General features: G+C 40.0%; 1 protein-coding gene across 3 annotated transcripts in view; it reads right to left on the minus strand.

The window, feature by feature from the left end:
- The window catches only part of CXADR (CXADR Ig-like cell adhesion molecule), a 40,635-nt gene that overhangs the window by 19,294 nt on the left and 377 nt on the right, over positions 1-20,964 (minus strand). The window contains exon 1 of one of the 3 annotated variants that reach the window (XM_032406290.1): positions 20,106-20,939. The exons of 1 other annotated variant lie outside the window; for it this stretch is intronic. Coding sequence is in view for 1 of the 2 variants with exons in the window: in XM_032406289.1 (XP_032262180.1) it covers positions 4,852-4,891 (40 nt within the window). In the remaining variant the exon portion in view is untranslated. Of the gene's footprint in view, positions 1-4,851; positions 4,968-20,105; positions 20,940-20,964 lie in introns of those variants that run through there. One more of the 3 variants, XM_032406289.1, reaches the window with a different exon arrangement.

Below are 20,964 nucleotides of genomic sequence, written 5' to 3' on the forward strand. Positions count from 1 at the left end.
GTCCCACATTGGGCATAGAGCTTATGTTAAATAAATATTTATTTATTAAATCAGATTCTGTAATTTTTACTGAACGCTTAAAAATACTTTTTTTTGAGAGCGAGCAAGCGGTGGGGAGGGGGAGAGGGAGAGAGAGAATCTTAAGCAGGCTCCATGCCCAGTTGCCTGATGTGGGGCTCAATCTCCTCAATCTCAGGACCATCTGAGATCATGACCTGAGACGAAATCAAGAGTCAGACACTTAATCAATTGAGCCACCCAGGCACCCCTTAAAAATATTTCTAAGCAATAAATCTGATAACAACTCAAAGAGAAGAAATGCTGTGAATTTATGTATTTTTGAATTTATCAAATAGTTGACCTTAATATTATCTTTAAGACTTCTCTTACTGTCCATTCCTTCCCATTTCTTTTCGGAAAAAGTCCATCATATTATTGTTAAAAAGACATCTTAACATTCCATAACTTATTCTGGAATTTGTATTCTATAAAATTTCCACTTAGATCACAGAGAATTAATGCTGAATGGCAATATCTGAAAAGTATATAAAAACAAAAATAAGATGTCCTGAGGCCCAAACAAAAATTCCAAGACTCTTCTGATTAAGTCTGTTAAAAAGAGATGGTTTAAACCCACTGTATCTTTATGAGAACTAAACAGTAAGTCTCCTCTTTGCTCCTAATGGTTTACTATAACCAAACTAGTATCATTCACATGCAAAAAAAGGTAAAAGTAAACTACAAGCAAAATGGTAGTTTGATACATATCAGAGAAAAAATACTGAGTTTAATCCATTCACATTTTGTTTTTCAAGAGAAAAACAATTTTGTTCATACCAATTCACATATAAAAATAGGTTTGTTCACTACGTATGTCTTGTAAGATCAAAGTTTGAAAAAGTCAACAATTAGATATAAAATGTAAATTTAGTATGTAAATAAACTACCACACAAAACTTACTTTTTAAACTATTTACACTATGAAAGTTTGCATAGCACTAGTTTGTCACATCTGTTTTCCTTGAGATAACCCAACATTTTCTGTATGCAGAACCAAAGTCTCAACTGGTCATTCACTTGGTCCTCCCCATCACCCAACACTGACTTGCAGGGCTGGATGGTGACCTGGAAGAGGCCCTAAACATGAAGACTATGGTACATAGGGCCTGCCTCTCTCCCCTTTCCTTCCCCTGCTGCCACCAAAATACTATCTTACAGCAAAATTAAGAGTAAGTAAATCCAAGTCCTAATTCTCTATAATGATGACTTTGATGTTTTTTTCAAATAATAAACCCCAACAGACCAAACCAAAATGAAGAATTAAATTATCAGCCACCCCACGATCCTTTCCATTATCCCCAAAGAAGCTTAATACATATCAACTGTCACTTGTAATAAAATGTTAATAAAGTTGAAGCCAACAGATTGAGAATGAAAGATGTTACATTTGAACCATTTATATTCAAGCACCATCGTAAGCTTTTAATCACATTTAAGGGCACTCCTCAAATAGCAGATCCAAACTGGACACAAGACTATCTGCTCCCTTAAATCAGAGGCTAGCCTAACTCTGACCAACAGAATAGTCTGAGCGCAGTTCCGAGGCGAGACCTCAAGAGACCCTGCTGCCCCCACCCTCGCCCTCTCAGACCCCTGCCACCGAGTGACCAAGCCACACAGGAGAGAACAAAGGTGTTCAACAGCTGCAAGTGCTCAATATGCGGCCACCTTAGAATTTCCAGCCCCCGTTCCAGACCAGCTGCCTGCAGCCCCATGGGTGACCAGAACTTCCCATCTCAGCCTGGCCTAAACTGGCAATCCACAGGATCACAAAGCAACACATAATTTTTTGTTTTAAGCCTCTGGAGTTTGGGTTGGTTTGTTACAAGCAAAAACTGATGATATACCATCCAAACCCAGTGATTCAGTCCAAATGGACTGTTTAATATCCTAAAAAAGGTCCATTACTATTCCAATCTCCATTTCATGTCCACATTTTTATTTAAAATTATGATTTGGTATTTATGTGTATAATCTCAAGTGTTTCTCCTGAATTAATATTCAATCCTCTCAATAAATACTTTCTACCATTTCTAATAAACTCAGTTCCAATTCCTACCTCATTCACTCAGGCACTCTTCTACCTCTCTAGCCTACAGTGATTTATCTTTCTGTCTTTCTACAAATATTCACAGTACTTTACTTTCTGCTATCTGATTACCCTTTTGGCACTTACTTAGTATTTATACTATCTTGGGGTTTTTTCCTTTATAAGCTTTATTGTGAAGTTGACTTATTAGGTAGCCTCCAAGGTTTTGTCATGTGTTCTAGATGTTGATGAGCTTGTCTTCTTCCCATACCTTGCATCTTTAAGTAAATTTTAAAATTCCATGTCCTGATTTAAATCATTAGCCCCAAAAGGGTTTAAAAATTTTTGTGGATGCCTCTATCTCTTGTTGTAGTTCCTTGCACATTATCAGAAAAGAACTGGTGACTAGATCATAAATCTGATCAGTTTTATAAAGGTTGAAAAAGAGTATTAATCTACCAGAAGTTGTTCCTGCTATTTGAGAATCTCCTTTCTATAGCTACAATTTGTTACCTCCATTTGTCTGAGTATTGATACTTTATGTATTAAGGTAAGAACAATCTGAGTACACTCCAGAATGAAAATTCCATTCCAAAATGAATCAAGACATAGCCCCAAAATATCAAAGCCAGAATATAAAAGAAAACGAACTTTTGTTTAAAAAAAAAAAGTTAAAACTTTCTGGTCCCTCTGTGCTTTTTGAGTTTTTATTTTATAAAAATCAAAAAAGTCAAATGACACCAAACATCTAAATGTGTACATATTCAAATCCTAACCATGCTCTCTGTACTTCTATTGCAGTCATTAGAATAAAATGCAACTCAGTTTTCATGATAGTATCTTTCACTCTTTCTCGTTTGACACATAAAAATTACTTTTATCTTAAAACACTACCTTAGGAAACAGTTACATATGTATAAAAATGACCGCAAAGATATATCCTAAACTGTTAAGAGCAGTTATTTTTTGAGAACTGAGATTTTAAGGTGTTTGCCCATTTCTGCTTTATACTGGTATTTTCTTAATGCGTGCTGCTAAAAAAAATATTAAACAGATTTTTAAATGGCTTTCAGCATTTCTTTCTAAAAAAAAATGTTTAAAACATTCAACTGCTCTTCAATGTGTTGCACTAGAAATGAATTAAAATCTCAAGATTGTACAAAACAGTCACTGGGTTTCCTAGCAACACTGAAGGGGCTCTCTGCACAGAGGCATAGTTTTTCAAGTGCTGAAGTATGCAACAGTCACAAATTGTAGGAGACAAAAGGCTGACACTAGGTCCCATGCAGTGTCTCTGAAGACTCTTTCGAACAGGTGCTGCCCAATTCTATTTATGCAGCAAATTAAGTGATAATTTTTTTTTTTTTTTTTTTTTTTTTAAAGATTTTATTTATTTATTTGAGAGAGAGAGAATGAGAGAGAGCACATGAGAGGGGGGGAGGGTCAGAGAGAGAAGCAGACTCCCTGCCGAGCAGGGAGCCCGATGCGGGACTCGATCCAGGGACTCCAGGATCATGACCTGAGCTGAAGGCAGTCGCTTAACCAACTGAGCCACCCAGGCGCCCAAATTAAGTGATAATTTAAACTGCAAACTACTTGCAGGTTCACACACGGCCTGAAAACTAAATCAAATAACAAATCTTTTAATTTTATTTAAACTGATATTCAGTGTGGTGAAATATGTAGAACATTATGAACTGCAAGTATTTGCAGAATCCAGTTAATAAGTACTCAGCACTGGATTATATAAGTAAACAAACTGAATCACATCCCATTTTGGCAGTGACTGAAATAACATCTCCCAGTTTTCTGCTTGCTTTTTTTTTTAATCTCCAAATTTCAAACACTCGGATCTTCAGAGCTTCTCTTCTGCCCAGTCTGACTTCTACTGGAGCATCAAAATGACACTAGCTCATCACAGTATTTTTTAGCCTTGATGATGTCATCACCTACCAAACATTAGAAGATCTATTTCTGCCCCAAGAATGGAGGAGAAACGAAGATAATGGAAGACTCTATTCCTCTAGCAGGAAGGCAACATTTTGAACCAAGGACCTGCTTTGATTTCTCTAACAGACTTCTTCAAGTTTAAGCTACCCATTGACCTGGATGGTCTTCAGTTATCTTTTTCTTCTTGCAATCTTAAAATCATTGGAAAATGGAAAGTGCCCATGAAACTTTATGGCTGATTTAAAAAGAGAAAGAAGTAAACGTGAAAATTTTCAATTATGTTTTGAGTAAGTCTTAAAATTAAAGAACACCAAAGCTATGAAGGAAAAAAACACAAATTTAACTGTATTAGGTCAGAAAACCAGAAGCTAGCTTTTAATAAATTTGCTGAAAAAAGGAAGGTTTTTTTTATTGTTCTATCACTTGGGAAACAAAACAGAATAGCTTCCAACATATTTTTCATGTTTTTACCTCTATCAACAAGATACTAAATGTTAAGTCTGACCAGTGATGGTGTATGCACGGGGATTTTAAAGATCACGTCTGAGTCCAGGCACATCTTCTAGGAGGCATTCCTTGTGCCCAAACATGGATTGAATTAGATGTCCTGTATGTACACCTTGGGCAACTGATAAGGCCTCCATCATAAGCACTTTTCCTGCTTTACTGAAGTTGCTACTTTACTGTGTGTCCTCCTACTCTGTACCCCCAGTGAACATTTCACATCTGATTTTGAAGTCAAAGACTCAGCTAAAAAAGGACGAAGGAAGGAGAGAAAGAAAAGAAAAAACACAACTCACAGGCACAAGTACCTTCATGTAAGAAAAGGAAAACAGATGAAAGATGGTCCATTTCAAAACAGTGGAGAAAAATTAACAAGTTGTAATGCAGTTAAAAGTAGGTGAAAATCAGGTGCCTGGGTGGCTCTGTCGTTAGGCGTCTGCCTTCGGCTCAGGTCGTGATCCCAGGGTCCTGGGATCGAGCCCCGCGTCGGGCTCCCTGCTCGGCGGGAGGCCTGCTTCTCCCTCTCCCTCTCCCCCTGCTTGTGTTCCCTCTCTCGCTGGGTCTCTCTCTGTCAAATAAATAAATAAAATCTTAAAAAAAAAAAAGTAGGTGAAAATCAGTTAAGACTTTTCTCTATTAAAGACGGAACTATGATAAAGTATCTGGGGCCAATCAAACATAGGAAATCAAAGAAACGAGAGGAAGCACTGAGAAGAAAAAGTAAGTCCTATCTGTGGAGCACTTGTGTTTGTGCATGCTGCCCACTTTCTCCCCTGGCCCACCCTCTCCCACTGAGAGCATCTCTAGCCACTTATCAAAGTACCTCTTACCTGTCACCTCCTTTCTGAAGTTTGCCCCGTTCTTCACAGGCCGTGTTCAATTGCCTCCTCTGTATTACACAACGTGTTCCTCTATTGTTGGGAATTGTTTACGGGGCCCCATCCGAAGCCCATACACTTTCACTCAGTTGACAGTGTCTCAGGGCTTCATCTCTGAAGGGTATGTCCCAAGCCTCATTTAATAAACCCCCGGAGGGGCGCCTGGGTGGCTCAGCTGGTTAATTGTCCGACTCCAAATTTCGGCTCAGGTCCTAAGATGGAGCTCCGTGGCAGGCTCTGGGCTCAGTGGGGAGTCTGCTAGAGATCTTTCTCCCTCCCCCTCTGCCCCTCCCCCTGCTCACACTCTCTTCCACTCTCTCTCCAAAATACAAAATTCAAGGGGCGCCTGGGTGGCTCAGTCGTTGAGTGTCTGCCTTCGGCTCAGGTCATGATCCCCAGAGTCCTGGGATCGAGCCCCGCATCGGGCTCCCTGCTCAGCGGGAAGCCTGCTTCTCCCTTTCCCACTCCCCATGCTTGTGTTCCCTCTCTCACTGTATCTCTCTCTGTCATATAAATAAATAAAATCTTAAAAAATAAAGAAATTCATAAAATCTATTAAAAAAAATAAATAAATAAAACAAAAATAACCCCCCCCCCCCCCCCCGACCTGGTGTTGGCCAAAACTGCTGAACTTTAAGTAGAGAGCAGGAGCTCAGAGTAGAGGGAAGGTCAAGGAACTGTTTACTGTTTGAAAGAGGAGGTGGGGACGCCTGGATGGCTCAGTCAGTTAAGTGTCTGCCTTCGGCTCAGGTCCTGATGTCCTGGGTTCGAGTCCACATCAGGCTCCCTGCTCTGCGGGGAGCCTGCTTATCCCTCTGCCTGCCACTCCCCCTGCTTGTGCTCTCTCGCTTGCTCTCTGACAAATAAATAAATAAAATCTTTAAAAAAAAAAAAAGAAAGAAAGGAAAGAGGTGGTGATTAATGGGACACAAAACCATCAGTCCTTGGGGGAAAAGTGTAAGAAGGAGGGCCATGGGACACCATGAATCCAGGAAAGCAAAGGAATAGAACAATGATCCCTAGAAAGGAGATAGAGCTCAGAAAAAGCTGAACAAACCTGGTCATGTGCTGATGCTTATTAATTTATAATACTCATATTACAAGAAATATTAGCAAATCTGATAAGAAATTAACAGTATACAACTTTATAGTTCCATTAACATGAGAAAAACTGGACATTAAGAAAAACTTAAAAAAACCCTTCTATTTGTAAATATTCTAAAATCACAACTGTAGCTGAAGAGAAGTTACTTGTCCTATTTTTCAACTATCCTTAGAAAACGAAGCAAAAATAAAAAATACTACATACTGATGCATGGTTTCTCAAAATATCTGGAGTCATTCCAAAGATATTAACAAAAAAGGGGAAAAAAGACTAGAAAAAAAAGAATTTAAATTTACATTCCAAAAGTCTTGCGTATTTCTTTGATTTCTTGGGAAGGGGTACATTATGATGACCTTAACATCGATGGTTATAATTTACTCGATATTAATTTTTTGAAAAATGTCAAAGAATGTCTTAAGAGTTACTATTTTAATGTTAAGAAATAAACTAGGTAAATCAGGAACTGATATGTTTAAGGGACATGTTCATCAGGACAAGTTTAATTCTGTTGTGTGTATCTAATAACAAATACTACAGATGCCTGTGTTAGCAATCAAGTCACTAGGATATTCCAGTATCTGCAAAAATGCAATTCCCGGAGCACCTGGCTGGCTCAGTCAGTAGAGTATGTGACTCTTGATCTCAGAGTCTGAATTTGAGCCTCATATTGGGGGCAGAGTTTACTTAAAAAAAATAAAAATAAAATAGAAATTCTTTTAAAAATGCAACTACCGGGGCGCCTGGTGGCTCAGTCCTTAAGCGTCTGCCTTCCGCTCAGGTCATGATCCCGGGGTCCTGGGATCGAGCCCCGCATCGGGCTCCCTGCTCAGCGGGAAGCCTGCTTCTCCCTCTCCCACTTCCCCTGCTTGTGTCCCTGCTGTCGCTCTCTGTCAAATAAATGAATAAAATCTTAAAAAAAAAAAATGCAACTGCCATGCTATTTAGATCATTTCCTTGACCCTCCCTCTAATCTGTGGCAACTTTCCTTTTCACTAGGAAGTTGCTTCTGGTATTAGCAATTTATAAAAGCCACCTAAATAGTGAGTCTTTCTAGAAAGGAAAAAGAAAAAAACATTTTAAATATGTTACTATTATAGTTAACTACTCCAACTAGGCCTTTCAATATTGCTGGGGGACAGAAGAAAAACACTTAGAGGAAGGTAGAAATTATGCTCTTTGCTGTCTAGGGGTTTTGCTTGTTTAATTCCCATGTGGGCTACCCAGTACAGTATGTTAATATGTACTCAGAGCTAAAAAAATAATACTTACAGTTAGATAAGTTAATAAGAATGAGAAATGACATTAAGTGGACTTATATGCTTTTCTATGCAGTTTTTAAAATACAAATTTCCAGGGGCGCCTGGGTGGCTCAGCCGTTAAGCGTCTGCCTTCGGCTCAGGTCATGATCCCAGGGTCCTGGGATGGAGCCCCGCATCGGGCTCCCTGCTTGGCAGGGAGCCTGCTTCTCCCTCTCCCTCTACTTGTACCCCTGCTTGTGCTCTCTCGCTCTCTCTGTCAAATAAATAAAATCTTTAAAAAAAATAAATAAAATACAAATTTCCAGCTCCCCGCCCCCATTGAGAAATAAACAAGCAGGTGTCCAGGAAATAAACCGAAATGGAAATGGAGAAATCATTATCTTAACAACAAACAGTAACTAACAGTGACTGGGTGCTTATTATGTGTCATTTCAAAAGTGTACATATATTAACTCTAAATTCTCATAACTCTGAAGGAGGTATGACCATTACCCCATTTTACAGTGAAGAAATAGATACTGAGAGGTATCTAAGCTACTAAGGGGAGCAAGATACAAACCCAGGCAGCCTGGCTGCCAAGCCACATTTATTCTGTAAGTAGTTCACCAGTAAACACACTTGAACACAGAGATCTTGTTTCAAAAATCACTATGGGGATGCCTGGGTGGCTCAGTCGGTTAAGCGGGTGCCTTCAGCTCAGGTCATGATCCCAGGGTCCTGGGATATAGTCCTGCATCGGGCTCCTTGTTCAGCAGGGAGCCTGCTTCTCCCTCTGCCGGCTGCTCCCCCAGCTTGTGCACTCTCTCTCTCTCTGACAAATAAAAAAAAATCTTTTAAATAAATAAATACATAAATATCACTATGAATCACCAGTAGCAGGTTTTAGACCCCACTCCAATCACCACGGGTGGAGGAGGGTTTGGAATTCACACTTTTCCTCTGTTATACTAAACTTCTAAGGAGACAGAACTCCTCTGCATACTAAACTTCTAAGGAGACAGAATTTTAGGTAGCACACGGTTCAGGAGTTTGGGTCAATCTTTATTTGTCAGTTTTTGTTTAATTTTATTTTTAAGTAATCTCTACATCCAATATGGGGCTTGAATTTACAACTCCAAGATCAAGAGCCAGACAAGTGCCCCTGGGTGAACTTTTTTTTTAACAGGGAAATAAATACCAGACTAGGAATCTGTTGTCATTTTTCACAAAACAACAACAACAAAACCCACTATCATTATGGACATGTTGTTGCTTCTTTAGGGCTTAAACATAAATTAAGGGTGTTGAACTAAAATATCTATTTCAGATCTAAATATGTCCTAATTTTAGACAATCAATCAACCAAGGAGTCTTCCCCAACATCCATCTCCTCCCCTTCTTCCGCAACTCAAAGGTAGTAAGCGGCAGTTCTCAAGAGCTCACTTAAACGTGCAGACATTTGTGACACATGAGCGTATTGAATTATGGAAGCAGTTCTGTCCATTAATAGCATGGGCTCCAAAAATCTGGGTTCAAATTCATATTGAGCTTACTAAATGCTTGGCTATAGGCAAATTTCCAGCCTTATTAAGTTAGTGTTTTTCTCCTTTAAAATGGGAATTAATAGTAATAATGCCTACTCCATTGTAAGACTTAAAGAATGTATGAAAAGCTTTTAGAACAGTTCCAGCACAACCTGGTATCATCTTTCAATAAACAATATCTAATTTTAGTATATGTGCTGCCGAAGCAAGCACCAATAAACAATATCTAATATGAAAATTCACTGTCATCTTATAAGCCTGTCACTTCTACTAGGACATAAACTCCTATAGTGTTGAGAAGGTATTTTTATCTTTTATCCCTTACACTTAGCAGTGCCTTCCATACAGGAAGAACTCATCAAAATATGTTATGTAAATAAAGGACTCTGAAATGTATCTTCTTTGTTTGAAAAAAGAGCACAACTAGTGACCTAGGCCAAATCTGATTTAGTAATGGCTTTGGGGAGTTGCAATGGGATGTATCTATCTACAGAGTTAAATGTGTTGGTAGGAAGAAAGTGGTAGAGTGTGGTGTGGGGTCAAGGAAGGGTTGTTTTGAAATGAGAAATGTAGAGCATGTTTCTATGAGTCAAAAGGAAAGAGCAAGTAGAATGAAAGAGGTTTAAAAATACACAAAGCAGAAAACTCAGAGACTGAAGGATCAACACCCCACAAAAGAATGATGCCTAGAAAATAGGAAACAAGACACCTTTAAGTAAGAATGGGAGGGGGGTGCCTGGGTGGCTCAGCCAGTTACTTAAGGTCTGACTCTTGATTTGGGCTCAGGTCATGCATGATCTCAGGATTTTGAGATGGAGCCCCACGTGCGACTCCACGCTCAGTGGGGAGTCTGCTTGAGATTCTCTCTCCTTCTCCCTCTGCCCCTCACCCCCCACCCCCGCTCACGCGCTCTCTAAAATAAATAAGTAAATCTTAAAATCAATCAATTAATTAATAGATAAGAATGAAGAAAAGGACATAAGAGGGCTGGTACAACTATGGATAAGCTTACACACTGAGGTATAAGAAATTAAGGGAATGTGTAACTGATCGAATCCAAATGATACAAGTTCATAGTTGATGAAGCTGAGCTTTATCATATCGTTTTTCCTCGTTTTATATATTTGAAAACTTCCATAATTAGGATGTTTAAAAAAATGATATGGCACTATACACCCACCAGAATAGCCAAAATGAAAAAAAGCCATGATGAGGATGTGGAACAACTGAAACTCTCATGCTCTATTGGAGGGAGTGTCACCTGGCACTATTAATTGTGGAAACCTGCTTGGCAATTTCAACTAAAGCTAAACATAGGTATTACCTGTGGGACCCCAGAAACACCATTCACAGGGAGGGAAACGTGTACGCATGCGCACTGAAACACATGAAGGAGAATGACGCAGCATTTTTCACAACAGCAAAAAAATGGGGGAAAAAGCCCATCAGCAATAAAATGGGTAAATCAATTGTCATACAGTCACATAATAGAATACCACATAGCAACGCAAGTGAATAAACTACAGCTACACAAAATCAATAATCTTTCTAACGTGGTAAGTGAAAGTTAGACAAAAACAGAGACTGTATAAGTCCATTTATATAGTGTTAACACTAATCTACATAGTTACAAATCAGAAGAGAGTGAAGAATTGACTAGGAAAGCTTGCGAAATTGGGATATGTGAGGGGAAACAGAAGTGACTACTGTTTTGAGGAACTTGGCTCTCAAGGGTAGAAGGAAAGTGGTTAAGTGTGATGTGTGGTCAAGGAAGGGTTGTTTTGTTTGTTTAAAGATTTTATTTGACAGAAAGTGTGCACAAGCAGGAGGAGCAGGCAGGCAGAGGGAGGGAGCAGGGAGCCAGATGAGGGGATGTGGGGCTCGATCCCAGGGTCCTGGGATCACGACATGAGCCGAAGGCAGATGCTTAACCAACTGAGCCACCCAGGTGCCCCTGAAGGGTTGTTTTGAAATGAGAAATGTGGGATATATTCTATTTCCTAATCAGGGTGAGATTAAACAGATGGTTCTCCTTTGTGAAAATGCTTGTGTTTTTGTTAAAAATATAGTGTCCCTATGCTTTATAAATGGACTTTACAAAAAAAAAAAAGAAGTCTAGCCACATTGGGACAATAGTCTTCCCAATGTACACAGCTGTGCACCACAGTCCTTGAGCAGGAGCAAAGAAACTGGCCTGTAAGATCAATCCATATCAGAGACAGAACTGAGCTCTGACCAGGGGACCCTGGATTACTGAAGAAATTCTGGTTTTAAAGTAACCAGAAGTGGGGTAGAAGGTGGTAGGGCCCAAAGATCTTAGGGACAGAAGGTCTGATGAAGTTCAGGAAGCTAGGCGACAGCGCCAACAGAGTTCAAGATTTCTTCAGGGAAAGAAGTATAAAGAGAAGGCTGCTTCAGTAAGCTGGAGAGAAAAATCACTGTATTTGAGAGGTCACGTAACTGCTGTGTAAGAATGTTAGAAAAGGGGTGAGTGGGTGGCTCAGTCAGTTAAGCAACTGACATCGGTTCAGGTCATGATCCCAGGGTCCTGGGATGGAGCCCTCTGATGGGCTCCTGGGGGAGTCTGCTTGTCCTTCTCCCTCTGCCCCTCGCCCCGGCTGGTGCTCTGTCTCTCTCTCAAATAATAAACAATAAATAAATAAATGTAAATCCTAACAGACCAAGATAACGCTATGATGGGAGGGGGTGGGACAGGAGTATGAGGCAAGGCATATCTTGGTCATTGTGGAGAAGCAACCAAAAATTTGGTGTAAACAGAGGGCAGGAGACTCACAGGTTGAAGGGTTGGTACATAAAGTGGAGGGAGCGGAAAGTGGTCAGGAGAACACAGTGGGGCCCCAAGAGAATAATCAGAAAACCATACATCTTTATATCACATAACATTTCTGCTCTGATCCCCAGCCTGCTCTGCTTCTCTGGCCCCAAGCTTGCTGACAGTATCAGAATGGTGTCTTCCTCATATCTTCTGAAGCATTTATCACAACACCTCACCCATATGTACACATTATGATTTATTGACCCCCAAATGTCTTCCATAGGAATTCAAGTTCTAAATAAGAAATATTTAATATATGTTATAAATCAGGACCAGGGAAAATGTAAATTATAGTGGAAAGCCAGGGGGACCTAAGAATGTAAACATGCAGATATTTTTTGTCAGTATTTGTTGAACTGGATTGTGACACACCCTTTCCCTGCCCTCCTGTCTCTCTCTCCCTCACACACACACAAACACACACACACAGAAATACTCATCTCAGTAATTTCAAATGCAATCAGAATTAAGTCTCAGCCTTTTGTCAATCCATGCAGTATATTACCTTCCCCACGTTCCTTAACACAGATGCTAATTTCAGAATTCTCTGGCAAAACAAATGCAAATAGCGTATTTTGCATTATGGGTAAAGCAGATCCACTGCCATGGTGAATATTTCATCACCTTTACAGTATAATATGTATTGCTCTATTTTTAAAAACCTGCCTTTTCCTCCTTGCTCATAAAAACCTCAGGCTCTCTTCCTTTAATTAACATGAAACAGTAAAAGTAACTGAGTACTTGGCAAAAAACAAAGCAAACACACATACACAAAACTCAGGTAAAGTGTCTTATAAAGATGAGATCACAGAAAATTAGAAAGCAAAGAAATAGATATAAGAGCAAAATGAGTAAATATTATCTCCTTATGGAAAATCCTGAAGGTAATAAAGGGTTAATTACAATAAGAAAATCACCCCTGCTGTAAGCATATCTAACTTGATTGCTTCAACTCACAGTAATTCCTTTCTAATATCCCTTTCTAATATCTAATAATTTTAGATATTCAATATCTAAAATTTGAAGTGAATTCAAATTTCCCTAGCAACCATCATCAGGGGCCAGTCTATCCTTATTTTCTACCTTCCCATAAATGCATTTATTTCCCTCACACGCCAAGTTAAAAATGTGATTTTTTGTGCATGTATTTCTTTTTTCTCCCTCATACCTAAAATGTAAATGCATCGAATAAGGGCAGCTGATATAATTTTGTGCATAAGTAAATGTTCTGATAATTCCAAGAAACTAAGTAAGAAACAAGAGAATTTATTTAGCTTGTTACCAACAGGAATACTGTGTGATACAAATAATTATAATTATCTCATGAGCACATCACACCCATGATTTTTCAGTTAGTAGGATGTTCGGAGACTAGATATGTTAGAAGGTGACTGGAACTAAAGCTCTGATTTCTAGACTTGGGCTGACCAACAGGGTAGCTGCTACCCACATATGACTACTGAGCACTTCAAACATGGCTACTGCGATTTGAGATGTAGTATGAGATTTCAGACTTAGTATGCGGGAAGAATTTAATCTTATTAATGTTTAATTTGATCACATATGGAAATGATATTTTGTATATACTGGGCTAAACAATATATTCTTTTTGAAGAACTGTAATGTCTCACAACTCTAGACTCAAGTATTTCTACAAGGCACAACCTGCTAGGGCTGAGGAGCCCAAGAGCTCCAATTCCATCTAAATCCCACCACCCCTATAACCTCTGCAGATATGCTTAAGGCAAGCCAGAAAAAAAAAGAACAAAATATATATATTCAAATTAATTTCACCTTTATTTCTTTTTACTTTTAAATGTGGCTACCAGAAAACTAAATTACATATGTGACTTCCATTACATTTCTACTGGACAGCACTGTTTAGACCAATGTCACAATTTATTGGAGTTAATTCCTATAAATGAGAATAATACAAAATGTTCTTCCTACCAGGAGGTTGTCAGGAGAGCAGATTCAAATGAGGCACTTATAAAATTGTCTTAAAAAATAAGTTACATCGGGACACCTGGGTGGCTCAATCGGTTAAGCATCTGACTGTTGGTTTCAGCTCGGGTTATGATCCCAGAAGGGGAGTCAGCTTGTCCCTACCCCACACCTCTCTCTCTCTGGATGTAAGTTACATCGTAACAACTATGCATTTTGGTTCACTGTGATGATCTCGATTTAGTGACTGCAACATGTTTATAGCACTGATTCAAATTCCATCCCTGATGAAGTTATATAAATAATGCATATACTGATACCTTTTATTGCAAAATATAAATTTAAAACTTGTATAATGTTCTCGTGTTTTTTGAAACAAAATATATGTGTATGTTTACGGGGGAAAAAAAGGTACAATCACTTTTCTAGCCCAGAGTTACCAGTTCATTCTGAAAGTATCAGATTTCACATTGTACAACCAAGTAGTTAGAGATTCTTCTCAATTCTTACTGTACAACAACCCAGGGCACAACACACTCAAAAGGTTTTGTCTGGCCCATTAGGGAAAACCCCCATGGGAATTGCTGGTATTCAAGAGTTCAAAGCTCTCTTCACTGGGGAATCCAAGTGAGACTGAAAGGGTTAGCTACAGTCACTCTAACAATTCAACAGAGATGTGGCTGAATTTGGTTCACTGTATCTGAATATGTCCTGAGATTCCTTGAGAGCATGGGATCTGTGCAGCCAAACTACCCTTCCTCTGGAGAAACCTATAAAACTCACTCAGAACATACATTTACACTATGGGATGGTGAAAAAGTAACCACACTTAGTTACTTGAAATCTACATACATTTTTATTTCTTGGAAGTAAATGAAATCAAAGTCATTCCCATTCCAACTTGTAAAATACCTTTGAAATAATAAAGGTGATTTAATAGTTTCAAAGGAAATTTGCATTGTCTCAGTTAACCAATTAATACTGGTTAATTTGACTGTAAATCCTTTTTCTCACCAACTATCAAAAGACAAACTAAACCATGCCATTGATCTCACACCTACCCTAAAAATAGACTGTTATTATCTCCCTCCCTTAGCCTACCTTCCCTTTGTCAACAGGACAAACCATAGTCTTTCTCTTCTATAGCACACTGCTAATTAAAATAAATTGCAGAAGCGCCCGGGTGGCTCAGTTGTTAAGCATCTGCCTTCAGCTCAGGTCATGATCCCAGGATCCTGGGATCGAATCCCACATCCGGCTCCCTGCTCAGTGGGGAGACGGCTTCTCCCTCTCCCACTCCCCCTGCTTGTGTTCCCTCTGCTCCTTCTTTTCTCTCTCTCAAATAAATAAATAAAATCTTAAAATTTACTTAATAAAATAAATTGCAAATACTGCTGAGTAAAGTTAAAGCCTGTAATGCTTAAACTCTAATTGGCTAACTCTTTATTAGAAACCTGGAAGAGTGAGTCAATGAGGTGAGGGAAGAAAGGTGACAGAAAAGGCCTGTGGGAAAGCAAAAAAGAGAAACTGTCTCTTTAAGTCACCATTTCACCACTGAATATAGAAACATTTTCAGCTTCCTTTGCATTTTTACACAGAGACAGTAATGGATTCAATACAGTGAACAAACTACAAAGCAATACCAATGATAAGGCCCCAAGAGATCACCAAACCAAACTATGAACTCGGAACCAGCTTCCTCAACAGATCACTTCATCATGCCAGGGTGACGGTTTCCCAACTCCCTCCCATTCCACCATTTGTCATTTCAGCCCCCCCAAAAAGTTGAGTAGAAAATAAGGTAGGGAACCAGCACCAGAAAAGGTTGCTGGTTTTTACTGATACATAGCACCACGCTCTACAGAAACCAGTCTAATTCCAATACCAATCTAACAATTATTCTAGAATATTAGATTTTTCTTTAAAAAAAAGTTCATTTTACTCAGATAATTTTTAATTTGTCTGGTTTCCTTTATCATTTTAAAGTCCAAATCCATGCCTTGCTGGCCACCAAATGAACCAAATTAAAAGTTCCCAGTATCAATTCTTGCCTTAATTTAATTACACTTGAGAATGATTTGTATATAATAGAGTAAAGATGGAAACAAGGGGATTGGGAGAACAGGCTGCAACAGGAGATTAAAATGAGACTGAGTGTTCACACAAATTCACTCCATTACTGAATGCAGAGCAAAGCTGACAAACACCAAGCTGGCCCGTACAGATATTGAGCCCAGCCCTGCTCACCTCTTCCATGGTGTACCTATTTTTTGTTGTTGTTATGATGTACCTATTCGTGACCTTCAAATGATCTTTCCCTCTAGGTCTTTTTCTCAAGTCGATATACATCAATTCCTGTCTGGAACACTTTCCCCATTTATTTCATTAACAGGCACTGTGCACACACTGGGAACGAATTAGGAACAAACAGATAATCCCTGACATCATGAAATGTACAGTCTGTTGAGGAAAAACAATTATAATAAAGGCCCACTTGATAAACGTTAGAACACACTCCAGTAAAGTAATGTACTCGGAGCAGGGGAAAATTCACTTATCGGACACCAACGAAGCTATTTCAACCATCTTAATAGATGCTGGCATAACCTGGACTCTGGTGGCTGGAGGGATACAAGTGACTCAGAAACTGACTGGATGTAAGCAGATGAGAGAATAGGAAGGTAGGGTACCCAGATGTCTGCCACTTAATGGGAGACGGAACAGTGGTTATGTAGACAGGTTCAACTGGAGGTGCCTGTGGAAAGTCTAAGCAGGGGATGTCAAGTGGGGGTTTCAAATGATGGGAAAAAGCCTGGGAGACACTAGAAATTGGAAGCTGTCAAGACATAAATGCTAACTGAAGCCATAAACTGAGGAACCCCAACTGCTGAGCAGGGAGCCCGATGCGGGACTCGATCCCGGGACTCCAGGATCATGACCTGAGCCGAAGGCAGTCGCTTAACCAACTGAGCCACCCAGGTGCACTTCTTGAATGCCTCCACAAGCTTCTTAGTGCCACCACGGAGGGTGGTATAACTTGACAAATGTCAATCATCTTTCGTCTCCTACTAAGCTCTTGGCACAGCCTTAGAGCTTCACCCACCCAGAGTGTGGTCAGCAGTGACATCGTGAGGAACTTGTTAAAAAGCAGAATCTCAGGACTCACAGGACTTTCTTATAAGAACGACTCCGATACACATCAAAAGTTCAAGAAGTGCTGGTTAGATGCTTTAATGAACTGAATTTCTCACCTCCCAAGACACATCATACCCTTTCAGATCTCCAAGCCTTTGCAAAAGCTGTACCATCTGCTGGGAATGTCCTATCAAGACTCTGCACCTTGCAAAGTTCTATACTACTGTAAGGGCACCTAGCACAGGCACAGAACATAGTAGCCAATAAATATTTGAATGATTGGATCATGTAATCAATTAATTAATGGATGAGTTTGGCTCCAGACTTGCAGAATCTGAGACACTCAAGTGCACGCAGGTGGAATGTGAATGTTAGGCAGTTGGACACAGTGGCCCAGAATTCAGAGGAGAGGTGGACTGAGCTGGCACTATTTTTAAGTCACTAGCAACTATTTGGAGGTTATAGTAATGGACAGATGAGGTCACCCACATTTAAGATGGAGAGAAGAGGACTATGGGCTAAATCATGGGGAGGGCTGGGATTTAAGGGACCTACTATGAAGTCGATGAAGAGCAGGTTAGCAGGTGGGAAAGAACCAAAGTAGGTATCAAGGAGCTCCGAAAAGATAAATGGACTTGGCACCCCGTTATTGTTAACCTCTGTCAACTGAAGTGGACTAGAACAATGAAATCAAAGATAAGGCAAGAGCTTAGCACTTCTTTAAACTACCAACTGAATGAGACAAGGCTATTGGAATGACCACTACAAGGACCATCTTTATTTGATGAGAAGGGAGAGAGAGCTGGAACTGATGAGAGCCACCTCATATACACAGGCCTATTGATAAAAAGGCTGCAAACTTTCAGTCACATGACATTTGCTGAACATTTGCTATCTGCCACACACCATAAGCTAACACTGGGACTATAACAAGAACACAAATAATGCCCCTGCCTTGTGACCTATGAGTGCAATGAGATAAACTGAGTAACTGATGGACACCCCACAACAACTAGGGTAAGGAGCCAATATAAAGTGGCTTGCCTCAGAGGAGGGGCAACATTTTTTTAGGTAGTTGGTATAATGGCCAAAATGTAAACAGTAAGAGAGGTATATGGAGGGGATAAAGTTCACATTTAATCTTCATATTTTTTACGCAAAGGAAGACTCCAGGAAAGCAAAATGATAAAACATTTCACTTTGCTCCGTAATGACTCTGAGATGGTAGGATCCCTATTCTTGACACACAAAGCACTGAGGCACACGGAAAGGACAGAGGCCTGCAGCCATCAAAGGGCTAACAAGTGGTGGGGAGGCAAGTACTTTTTAGCTTCACTCATGTTGACAGTGTGAGAAACAGCAGCACCCCAAACTTTAAGAAGATCCCCAGGTGATGCTGATGGTGGTACATGGGACACATGAGTTTACAACACCCGCCTAAGCCCTGGTTCCTCATGTTTTCCTAATAGTGTCTGAAAGCATTCAACTAAGATCAAGAAATTAAAGGGCTAATAATAAAAGTCTTCAGTATTTGGCACATAGTCAAACCAACAGCAGGTTCTTACTACATGACAGATAACCAGTGATAGAAATTTAGGAGGTCAATTAGAGGTAACCAAAGAGGAAAGTGGCTGCTTTAGAGGCAAAAACAACATAGTGGTAAGAGTAAGGATTAAGGAGGAAATTTGTGACCTTGGCAAATTAAGTTATATAACTATTCTGTGCCTCAGTTTCCTCACATGTACAACAGGGATCATTATAATACATACCCTCCAGGGTTGCTAGGTAGAGGAGTATATGTAAAGCCCTTAACAGGCATTTAATAACTGTTCGATCAAGGCTTTATTTTACTACTACTGCTACAGCTCTACTACTACTGCTACTATTATTACTGGTAGTATGACCTGCTACTGGGTAGGTAATAAAATGCATCAAAAGGACGTCCACTAGCAACCAAAATATATAACAAAACTCTTTACAACCCATATGGAAACAGATCTAGAGAAAAAATAGCACTGCAATTTTTTAATATGTAAGCCTCCTCCGCTTTGTTTTGCCAAATGTAGAAGCCAGTCATGTTACCGCTCAAATCGAATTCATAGCAATGAATGCCTAGAATGGCAAGAGTTATCTGAAGAAATACTCAAAGCCATACATTAATTACATAGCTTTTTGAGTTGTTCCCTAAGCAGGAAAACTGTACCTAAAAATAGTTGTGTTAAGCTAAAGCTAAGCTAAAGTCTTTTCATGAGAAGTTCACTATCCTAGTACACAGTTTATGAGAATGACTCTGTATGTATCAAAAATATCTTCAGTTGAGATTGTTTCTAACAAAGTGAGGTGTCCAGAAAAAATGAAATCCAGACAATTATCTGGACATCCCCGGGGGGAAAACAAATCCTCTACATGGTTTGTTATTCCACTTTTCTGCTCTAGATGTAGCCTAAAATAATTTTCCCAGAAAGAACATGCGTTTTCCATTTCAACTTCAGTTCAGTCCTTGACAAAACAAAGATGGGAACGTACCGTGTAAACTGGTTACTGACCCTTTATCTTTTCCGGAAGGCTTACTTTGGAAATTTCACCCACGTCTAAAGGATATGTATCAAAAAGGTGGAGGTGGTGCTATACATCGAAGATTAGACTTGTTAATAGAATGCTGATCCCATGAGTAATGCTCACAGATGTGGCATCCAACAATGGAATTAACATTTCAACAGGAAGCAGAGAGCCATCCCAACAAAAAGGGCCACCCGATCCTTTCGAACATAAAAAAAAAAAAAACCTTCCGGAGGGTGCACAAAGTGTGCCTCCTGAGGGTCACACCTATGGATTTTTTTTTTTAAATTAACCATTTGGTTCTAAACATGACATGTGCTTACCTTGAGAAACGAGATCAGTCAGTTAAAACACTGGTTGAAAACAGATCAGTTTTTTAAAGCGTCAAATGATCATGCCTTCTAATGGTCCACACATTTTTTAAATGCCTTTTTTTCCCTCCCGAGAAAGGCGCAGTCGAAAAATGTACTTAGCGAATCCTTTAGGAATTGCCCTGTACAAGTCATCCCCTCTTATCTTCAAAATGAATTAACTCATCATAAACGCAAACCGAGGTTACGAATTTCTTCTTTGCACTTTGCTCCGAGGCTGCAGAAATCATGACTAAATACAGCAGGAACCTAGTTTGGATTTCCAACCGTCTACTTCGTCGAACTACCTTCTAGTTAACAGCTCGTGCTTGGGCTCGCCTCTTCTACGAGATCAAGAATGCTCAAGCTACTGTTCGTCTCGGGGTTGGCTGGGCTCGCCTCTTCTATGAGACCAAGAATATGCTCAAGCTACTGTTCGTTCAGCGCTTCTTTCCTAGAGGTAGCTTAGATGATCGGAGGCACTGAAAAGCTCAGTGTCTATTTAATCATGGCGTTTGTAATTCAGCCTCCCCGCCTGGACTGCTCAACACCTGGAAACTCGCAGCCCAAGGTTTTTGAAATCTAGTAACCCCAGAAGGACACGACACGGCGGCTAACAAGGGAAAGGGCAAGAGCAAATAAAGCAAAGCTCGCACCCGCAGCAAAGAATGGTCTGGGAAAGACGCCAGGCGCACCCGGCATGCCGCGCCCACCCACCCGCGCCCGGGGAGCCCCTCCACTGCCGCCCCTCATCTCCGGGCTCAGTCCCTACTACCGTCAACTCCCCCCCGCCCCCGACATCTCACGCCCCCGCATGGCTCCCTTCGGAGCC

Source organism: Phoca vitulina, unplaced genomic scaffold (genome assembly GCF_004348235.1).
Source record: "Phoca vitulina isolate PV1807 unplaced genomic scaffold, GSC_HSeal_1.0 scaffold8, whole genome shotgun sequence".
Classification (NCBI taxonomy): Eukaryota; Metazoa; Chordata; class Mammalia; order Carnivora; family Phocidae; genus Phoca; species Phoca vitulina.